The following is a 10,878-nucleotide window of genomic DNA, read 5'->3' as shown; positions in this document are numbered from 1 at the left end:
GGAAGTGGTTCAGCTTTTTGGCGTGGCGTTTGTAGACCGTCCATAATTCACATCCATATAGCAGTGTGGTGAGAACTATGGCCTTGTATACTTTGAGCTTCGTCTCCAGGGTGATGCCTCTTCTGTTCCAAACGTTCTTATGGAGTCTGCCGAAGGCAGCACTGCCTTTGGCGAGTCTGGCATTCACCTCGTTGTCGATGACAACTGTGCGAGAGAGTGTACTGCCCAAGTATGTGAACTTGTCCACCGCGTTCAGTCGTTGCCTGTTGAGGGAGATGTTTCGTTCAACGTAAGGCTTTCCTAGAGCTGGCTGGTGCATCACCTCAGTCTTCTTTGTGCTGATTGTGAGGCCAAAGTTGTCACAGGCAGCAGAAAACTTGTCGATGCTGTGTTGCATGTCAGCTTCGGAGGCAGCGTTGAGAGCGCAGTCATCAGGAAACAGGAAGTCATTGGCGGTGTCTGTCCTCACCTTGGTTTTTGCTTGAAGCCTCCTGAGGTTGAAGAGTGAGCCATCTGTGCGGTACCTGATGCCAATGCCTACGTCAGCATCTCTGAAGGCATCTGTCAGCATGGCTGAAAATATGAGACTGAACAGGGTGGGGGCAAGAACACACCCTTGCTTGACTCCATTGGAGACAGGGAATGGTTCTGACGTCTCTCCGTTGTCTTGGACACAGGCCAGCATCCCATCGTGTAGTTGCCATATGATGGTGATGAAATTTCTGGGACATCCATACTTCGCCATGATTCTCCAAAGGCCATCTCTGCTAACAGTATCGAAGGCCTTGGTCAGATCGACATAGGTGGAGTAAAGGTCGGCGTTCTGTTCCTGACACTTCTTCTGGAGCTGCCTGGCAGCAAACACCATGTCGATAGTCCTGCGTTCTTTCTGGAAGCCACACTGGCTCTCTGGTAGGAGACCTTGCTCAAGGTGCGCTGTGAGACAGTTGAGTAGCACTCTGGCCAGAGTCTTGCCTGCGACGGACAGCAGGGATATTCCACAATGGTTCTCGCAGGCCTGACGATTTCCTTTGCGCTTGTACAGGTATATGATGGAAGCGTCTTTGAAGTCCTGTGGAACTGCCTCATGCTGCCAGATGAGCTGGAACAGCTGATGAAACTTCTCAGTCAGTGCCATACCACCTTCTTTGTAGACCTCAGCTGGAATGGAGTCTGAGCCAGGGGCTTTACCATTGGATAGCAGACGGATAGCTTTCTGGGTCTCCTCCAAAGTTGGAATGGCATCCAACGACTCACTGACTGGCACCTGGGGGAGTCGGTCGATGGCTTCATCATTGATGGTGGAAGGGCGGTTCAGTACGCTGTCAAAGTGTTCAGCTCATCTCTCAAGGATCCCGTCCTTGTCAGTGATTAGGGTAGACCCATCAGCACTGAGGAGTGGAGCAGATCCGGAGGTGGTGGGACCGCAGACTTCTTTCAGGCCGTTATAAGAAGTTCTTCATGTCGTTCCTGTCTGCAAAGCCCTGGATCTCATCAGCTTTGTTGCTCAACCAGGAATCCTGCATCTGCCACAGCTTCAGCTGGATGGTGCTGGGATTTGGGATCTTCAATGTGGGCTCTGTAGGCTTGGCGTTTGTCTTCCAGCAGCTGCTTGATCTTAGTGCAGTTCTCATCAAACCAGTCTTTGTGCTTCCTGGCAGAAGGCCCCAGGCACTCCATGGCAGTGTTGTACACCGTCTCATGCAGTGCGCCCCATGCTGCCTCCACAATCTGGTTGTCCAGCACGGTGGACTCAAGGCATTCCTCCACGGTGTCAGCAAAGCTCTGCTTGATGTTGCCTAGCTCCAGCTTGTTGACATTCAGGCGATTGGGTGCTTTCATGCCCTGAGGCCGTCTCTTGGGCTGGATGCGGAGGTTGAGCTTGGAGACGATAAGGCAGTGGTCTGTCCAGCACTCGGCGCTGCACATGGCCCTTGTGACTTGTACGTCCTACCTGTCCCTCTTCCTGACGATGACAAAGTCGATGAGATGCTAATGCCCAGAGCGTGGATGTATCCATGACGTCCTGTTACGGGTAGGGAGGCAGAAGACGCTGCTTGTGATAAGAAAGTCGTGCTCAGCACATGTCTGGAGAAGTAGTTGACCATTGCTGTTACAGTAATAACCCCATACTTCCCAATCACGCCTTCCCAGGAGGTGCTGTCACAGCCACCTCTCGCGTTAAAGTCACCAAGAATGATGAGCTTGTCTGCGTTGGGAACAGTGGTGATGATAGCGTTCAGGTCCTCGTAGAACTTGTCCTTGATCTCATCCAGGTTGGTCATGGTGGGCGCATAGGCGCTGACAATGGTGGTAAACTTCTTCCCGTTGCATAAGGGAGTTTCATCGTCATCAGGTGATCGTTCACTCCTTTTGGGGGGCCAGCCAGCTTGCCAACGAGAGCTGTCTTCACTGCAAAGCCAACTACAGCCTCACGTCTCTCCTCAGGTCCGTGACCACTCCAAAAGAAGGTGTAGCCTGCGCCTTGCTCACAGAGTTCGCCTTCTTCTGCCAGTCTGGTCTCACTTAAGGCAGCGATGTCAATGTTGTACCTGGCTAGTTCACTCGCAATGAGTGCTGTGCATCTCTGTGGTCTGTCTCAGTCGCCTCTGTCCAGAAGCGTATGCACGTTCCATGTGGCAATGGTCAATGGGGTACTCCTTGTTTTCTTGTTTCTTTCCTTTGTGTATCGACCACTTGAGTAGGGTCCCGTCAGCCGCGGTATGCTGACTAGGGTGGTGTGGATCAGGCAATGTTTAGGGCACCTTTTCTAGCCCCTTCCTCATGCCATGGAGGTGAGCAGTGCTGTCCTGAAGAGGGCTGCTCAGTCGCTCAGGGGGCTGCCGATCTCCACCGCTGCTCCAGTCACTGCGGCCGCATGCTAGCAGCTTCTAGGACCCATAGGTGAGAGCTGGGTGTCGGTGGGGACCAACAGAGGACGAACCACTCCCGGAAGAGCGTGACAAGCCGCCCCTCTTGAGGTACTACCCCTCCCTTGCACCCACTAACCCCCCGCTGCCGACTAGGGAGTGGGGGTAAGGGTGGGCGGGGAGTGGGGGGGGGGGGTGTGGAAGGAGGGAGGGTGGTGCGGTGTCGGGCGCAACCTCAAAGACTGTACTTTGGATTGGAAAGGGAAGGGAGATAAGAAGTGGTGGGGGGAAGGGGTGGGGTGTGAAGGGATGGGGAGGGAAAGAGGGACAGTGTGGGTGGTGGTGGTGGTGGGGGTGACACTGCTGGCACACTGTAAATAACATTCATATACATTCCGGTTGAAATGGCGACATACACTGAAATTCCTCAGTTCTGAGACAAAGTCAACCTGAATCACACTTGCCAGAAAACTAGAAATAACTAGAAAATAAGAAAAAGAGAAGATGGCATCAAGAAAAGCGAACCCGAAAGATCAAAAACTGTATGCAGTTAGCAATGGACGGAAGATCGGAATTTTTAAGAACTGGAACGATGCATCAAGATCCGTGACCGGTTTCTCCAAGGCAACACACAAGGCCTACGACACGATAGAAGAAGCGTTGACGGCAATGAAACAGGCAGGACATGAGAACCCACCGATTTATGACATCGGTGAGTACGACAATGAATATGACAGTGACTCAAACACGAAAGACAATACAATGAACAGTGATCAAGAGGAAAGACAAAATTCTGAACCAGACGAAAATAACATTTGTATCTGTGGCAATGCCAAAATGGAAGACAAAAGTTTAAAATGCTCAGACTGTTCAAAACATATCCATTACACATGTACCGAACTTCCAATCTACCAAATATGTATCTTCAAACGATCACAGAGAAAATTCACCTGCAAAACATGCAGCGAAATATTTCATGACGAATCAGTAGCCGACAGCATGCAACATGAATGGAAAGAAACACGTCAAACACAGAACAATTACGTCGCGAAAGATGACGTGAGAATTGTTGACCAAACTATTCTGGAACAGATACTGAAATCACAACACCAAACCACGACTTCAGTTCTTCGAAACCTAGAATCATCCATTCAAAACTTAGTAACATCAATGGCAGACCTGCAACACCCCCAACAAAATCAAGCACTAGTTGCTCAGATTGTGGAAGGTATCCGAAGAATAGGTTTTAATGGGAAAAACGAAAATGCACATCGTGGTGCCAAAGAAAGTCCAAAACCAACAAAAGGTGTTTCCACTCAGACAGAAGAAAATGAAAAGGTACCATCACTGAAGTCTTCATTTAAGTCGTTATTTGGCAGAAAGCCCACACCAAGACCAGCTGAAACATCTAAAAGCAAACAGGACTCTGGTACACCACCTTCCTGCAAAGACAAAGCTGAGCAAATTTCATCAACACCGAGTGACAGCTCCGCCCCTTACTGGCGACACACGGATTTCAACGAGAAGTCAGTTCTCATGACTGCCAGTGACCCATCAACTCCTTTTGCGGCTACCAGCAAGGACAGAAACACACCACTTGCCTCTAACGACAAGCTCACAGCTACAACCCCAGTTGTCGAAACCAGTGATTCCAATTGTTACAAAACAAATTATCAAACACAGAAGACAGCCAAACACAAAATTCAAAATAAAAGTCTACACCACGCCAAATATCCTGAACACAACAGAAAATCAAATGAGATAAAGAACAACGCTGGAAGAGAAGATGCGAGTTGTGACAAGAGTGAAACTGTTTCAAGTAGTGACTCTGAAAGTGAGGCAATAAACAGTGAGAAGGAAGATGATTTTTTGCACGAAGAGAAAGAACAAGACCACCACCAGCTCCCACGAATCATCATATACCATGATTCCGTCCTTAGGGACGTTGATGCCATCAGACTCGGGCGATCATACGGCTTGAAAATACAGAAGAAGAAAGCGTATAACGCTAGTTACCACACACTAGACATCATCAGTGAAACAACGTCACCTGATGCTGTACTACTGCACACTGGTATCAATGATCTGAAGAAGAAAAGCGCAGAAACAGTGACAGCCGAACTCGTAACAACCGTCTCCAAACTGCAGGACAACTACCCGGATTCTAAGATCATAATCAGCAAAGTGACAGAAACAAAATCAGAAGAACTCACACACAAAGCCAATTTGCTGAACGCCTTAATTTACACCAGGCTGCATGACAACGCAAACATCTCGTTCCTCGGTCATGAAAACGTAAGGACAGATCTGCATCTACAAGATGATATCCATCCCAACAGAAAAGGAGCAAGCTTGCTGGCGGCGAACATTGGCCGGTACTTTGACCACATGTTCTGGGAAAGGCCAAAAAGAAAACTTCGTCAAAACTATTGGAAAAGACGAACAGAAAACAATCCAGAGAGCCGCAAGGAATACCAACCAAGCCGACGCAGATTTATTGTAAGACAAGATCCAAGACGCTACGTGAGAGATGCACCAAGACGCAACAACAACGACTACACGGTGGGCTACAGAGGTACCAACAGACGGGACAACATACCACATTTCAACACGCAAGGCAACTACAATCACAGCAGAAGGCCCTACAGAGGTACGAGGACACACCGCCCCGTCCAGCCGTACGACCACGCAGCACAACACCACTTCAGTTATCAACGGCGATACGACTTCATCCCCTACAACAGAGACACAACGACATACAGTGGCTACAAACAGGGACAACGGTTCAGAGACAGCTGGTTCAACAGTACAGAACAGAACAACTACCATTTTGATTATTGATCATAACAATGTTTGACTGGCAAGGAGATTTAGGCAATGACGATTGCTCATCAAAAAGTTCCTTAAAGACAACAAAAAACAAAAACATTCACATATATTTCTTCTCTTTCTTTGTTGTTGGTGTTATAACCACTCGTTAGTGTTAATTTTTCTTTTCTTTTGTATATATATATTTTTTAATCTAATTGTTATGTTAAAAAAGTCATTGAACATACTTTCATGGAACCTCAAAGGGTACAAAGAGACAATAGATGGACTTACCACAAATAAATTAGCACATGATTGGGTAATAAACCACTTCAGTAAATATGATATTATCTTTTTACAAGAAACCCATCTAGATAAAGACACTGCAAGTAACATCTTCATTCCAAATTTTGCACCTGGAATTCATTATGTACGTCAAAAACGTAAAAAAGCAGTAAGTTCGTCAGGGGGGATATCAATTTACATTAAAGAAGATTTAAGAAAGAACATCAAAATACTGCCAAGCAGTAACAGCGACATTGTGTGGATAAAGATACCAAGCACCAATGGCAACGACGACACTTTTGTGGGATGTGTCTACATCCCTCCAGAAACATCCTCTTTTGGAAAAGATAATACCACGGACATCTGGGATAAGTTAGAAGAAAACGTCGAAGAAATCAACGAAAGGGGAAACATCATACTTTGTGGAGATTTCAATGCACGAACAGCTGTGATACCAGATTTCATTCAAATGGAGCATGAAAACAACAGATGTAACTTACCTTATAATGATCATTGTGATTTGATATATAACAGAAATTCAATGGATGGCTATGTACAAAAAGCTGGTAGAAGACTGGCGTCCATATGCACTGACAATAATTTGTGTATCCTCAATGGAAGAACACTGGGTGATTTAGATGGACACTTTACATGCTATAGTCCAAATGGCTGTAGTGTTGTTGATTATTTTATTTGTTCTACCACCATGAAAAAAGACATCTTACATATGAAAGTCCATCCCCTTAAATCTTTTTCAGATCACTGTCCGATGGAATTAAGTTTTTTCGTAACTGGATTTTCGATAAAATCAGAAAGGAATTCAGTATCATTTAAAACGTCACGAAAAGAAACATTTAAAGCTGAAGACGTCACACACCGATACTTATGGGATGCCTTCTCAGACGAGAAATATGTAAGAGCTTTCAACATGCCATGGATAAAAACCCAACTTGTTCAAATAGAACAAAGATTAGATACGTATATTGAAAATGATACCGGGATTTCTAAACTAGCACTAAACAATACTATTAATGATTTTACACAAATGATGAAATTTGCGGCTAATGTAAGTCTTAGGAAGAAAACAAACGTTCGTAAGCGCAAAAGAAAAAACATTAAAAAATGGTTTGATTGTGAATGTTATGAACACAGGAAAGATCTTAGATCGATACTGAATGCCATAAACAGGCATCCATATAATAAATCCCTATGCAAAAAATATTTTTCCAAACGTAAGATCTATAACAGACTGTTAAGACGAAAGAAAAGAATGTACACAAACGATCTTGCGAATAAAATCAGCGACGTCCTTTATAAAGATCCAAACACTGCTTGGAAAACATTAAAAAGTTTACAAACTGCAGGCGAGAATGCCACACGCAAATATCAGTTGAATACATCCATATGGATTTCACATCTGGAAAAGCTCATTGGCAAAGAGGTGAATGTAGAAGAAAAACAAAGGCAAAAAATCAGAAACGAACTTAAAAACAGTCTAACAGATGAGAGTCTGCTTTCAAATATCAACTTAACAATATCAAACAGAGAAATCAAGAAAGCGTGCAAGCATCAAAAAAATAATAAATCACCAGGATTGGACGGCATTACAAACGAAATGGTCAAAACAAGTCTTCCAATAACTATCAATATCATTCAAAAAATGTTTAACATTATTTTCACTCAAGGTATATATCCAGAATGTTGGAAAAATGGTTTAAACATTCCATTGTATAAAAATGGGAACCCGGGAGATCCAAATAATTATCGGGGAATAACATTAACCAATACCTTGGGAAAAGTATTTTGCACAATATTAAATAATCGAATAACTGAGTACCTAGAACAAGGTGAACGCCTAACAAAGGAACAAATTGGATTTCGGAAACACTACAGAACAACTGATCAAATCTTCATTCTAAAAAAGATCATTAATGAAGTAATAAAAGTAAAAAATGGTAGATTATACGGTTGTTTTGTAGATTTTGAAAAAGCCTTTGATAATGTTTGGCATGATGCCCTGTTCCTAAAGTTGAAGAGAATGGGCATAACTGGAAAATGCTTTGATATAATTAAAGACATGTATGATAATTCCAAAATTCAAATAAATTCATACGGAGGTCTCAGCACAGAAATAACTGTACAGAAGGGTGTACAACAGGGCAATACACTAAGCCCAACTTTATTTAATATTTTCATAGATGATATTGTAAAATCTATGGAAAGTAACGATTCTCCAAAATTCAATGCTGTTTCACCCAGCAATGTACCATGTTTACTTTATGCTGATGATCTGGTTATTCTGTCTTTAACAAGAAAAGGATTACAACAAAAATTACATAATTTGAACACATATTGCCATAGTTGGGGATTAAAAATTAATAGAGAAAAAACGAAAGTGGTAATCTTTACAAGATCTGACCCAAAAGTACCAATATATTTCTACTGTGGGGAAGATATAATACAAACAGCAGAAGAATATAAATATTTAGGAGTTATATTCCACAAAAGTGGAAGTCTGATAAGAGCACAGGAACACCTAACTAAACAAGCAAACAAAGCATTGCATACTTTACGAAGAACATTCAAAGCTATCAACATCAATCCAGGTACCATATCTAAACTATATGATACTTTGATAACGCCAATATCGATTTATGGGGCGGAGGTATGGTTACCTTACCAAGTCAAACCGGATGATTCTTTCGATTTAGCACATCTTTTTGACGACTGCTTATCGAATAAGTTTCCACATGAAAAATTACACATTAAATTCTGTAAGCAATTACTTGGAGTACACAAAAAAGCTATGGTGCTTCCTGTGTTAGGTGAACTGGGCAGATTCCCAATAAGTTTAAAGATAATGTGCCAAATTATTACATATTGGATTCACATTATTCAATTACCAGAAACTTCCCTCATCAACAAAATATATAAGTCCATGTACCAACAAGAAAATACAACTTCCCCATGGTTGATTTTTGTTAAAAAGATACTCGAAATTATAGGCCTTGATCACATTTGGAAAAATCAATTCACATTCAACGTACATAGACTGAAATACGTCGTGTATAAAAAATTAGAAAATGAATATATCAAATACTGGAAAGAGAAAAGAGAAAAAACATTAAAGCTAAAATTTTACAATACGATTGTAGCAGAGTACAAAACTGAAACCTACCTTTTAAATATATCAGATACAAAACACAGACAAGCTTTAACGAAACTCAGAATAAGCGCGCATGACCTAAAGATTGAGAAAGGTAGATATTTAAATATTCCACAAGAAGACAGATTGTGCAACAAGTGTAACATCCTGGAAGACGAAATCCATCTTCTTGATCATTGTATTAAATATAAAACCTTAAGGCAACAATTTTTAAAGGATATTCAAAATTCGAATAACACAGGACATATTCCCAGTCAGGTGATGCTAACAGATGATGAATATATACAAACAAGATTAGGAAAATTTGTGTATGAATGCTGCTGCAATTTACCGCATTAACTGATTGATAAATTGTGTGTTTTTCATTCGTTCATTCATTTACCATTGCAATTGTGTCTTATAAACCTTACGGTTTCATGACAATAAAATCTATTCTATTCTATTCTATTCTATACACTGTGTGTGTGTGTGTGTGTTTTAAACAACTCCAACCGAACAAACTTGACCTTAAGGGTGTAGACGCCAATATGTCGTTAAACTCCAACAAGGCTTGTGTGTGTGTGTCACGGTGTGTGTGTGTGTGTGTGTGTACATAATATTTGAGTGCATGTGAGTCGTCAGTAGGTATATATGTGGATGTTTGTGCGCCGGTTTGTGTAGTACATACTAGTATGTGAGTGCATGTTTATTTGTGTGTGCATGTGTAGAGATGTGGGCGGGGTTTATGCGTGACGGTGCAAGCATGCACGTGGCAGTGTCCTTGTCGTCAGTGCGTAATCCTTATCACATTACCACAATGAGATTTTGAAGACTCAATCAGTCGGTGATTTTGAGTCGCCACGGCGGCCGGTGCGCACTCTGCTGTCGGCTAAATGCAAAGTACGTGAATCAATGTCGCATTGTATCAGTCAGGAAGTCCTTAATGAAAATTCTGTGCAAAAGTATCACAATGCAGTTAATCCCCGGTGTAAAATACCACTGACATAGTGATTAATATTCATTAATTTCATTTTCGCTGTGCCGGTTTTGCTTTCTGTTCGCTTCAAAGTCGGTTTCACGTCGTTTGGTATGCAAACGAAAGAAACCCAGCTGAGCAGACGACAGAATGATGCCAGCAGTTTTTTTGCCAAAAATAACAAAAATGGCGCGAAATGTTTACCTTTGGCCCATATCTTTTGCATATCATGACGTTTTCTTTCAACGATGACCAATGGAAACACTACCTCAGTGCACATCGCGTGGTTTCGCGGGGATTTCTGTGGCTTGTGTGTTGAAAAACTATGCAAGTTTTTCTCTTTCGAAAGTCATTTTTGAGACGTTGATAAATCATTAGACCGAAGCAATACCGTTGTAATGGCTAGTGAAAGTGAAGAGGATCAGCCTGGAAAAAACCAGTCTTCTAAGAACGGGTAAGTAAATCGGGGTCAGTTAGACATTTCGTTGCCGGTCTTTTGCGAACCCAGCAAGTAGCTGTTGCACGGTCGAGATATCGTCCACTAGCTCTGTCTTCGTACAAAATTTCCAGCTGATTTTTCGTATTTGTTTTCCAGCTTTTAGATCATACACCCTCCTCCTGTCTACTTCTATATTATTGCAAATATTGCAGTTAATCGTGCTCTTCAGAAGAGTTATATCGTGTACTTTTGTTCGTGATTTTAACAAAAGGATAGCGAACGCAAGCAAGCTGAACGACAGACCCTGTTTTTGGAGAACCCAAATTTTCACGAAGAGGAATGATTTTCCCATGTG

At 42.6% G+C, this 10,878-nt stretch overlaps 1 protein-coding gene across 1 annotated transcript in view; it reads left to right on the top strand.

The window, feature by feature from the left end:
- Nucleotides 1–10,382: 10,382 nt before the first annotated feature.
- Nucleotides 10,383–10,878, top strand: part of LOC143289113 (retinoblastoma-associated protein-like) — a 70,197-nt gene continuing 69,701 nt past the window's right edge. Inside the window, exon 1 of the mRNA XM_076597975.1 lies at nt 10,383–10,538. Within this exon, the coding sequence (XP_076454090.1) occupies nt 10,483–10,538 (56 nt within the window). The 5' untranslated portion in view covers nt 10,383–10,482. The remainder of the gene's footprint in view (nt 10,539–10,878) is intronic.

The sequence above is a fragment of the Babylonia areolata genome, chromosome 13, assembly GCF_041734735.1.
Source record: "Babylonia areolata isolate BAREFJ2019XMU chromosome 13, ASM4173473v1, whole genome shotgun sequence".
In the NCBI taxonomy this organism is placed as follows: domain Eukaryota; kingdom Metazoa; phylum Mollusca; class Gastropoda; order Neogastropoda; family Buccinidae; genus Babylonia; species Babylonia areolata.
This window is presented reverse-complemented; position numbering and strand designations above follow the sequence as displayed.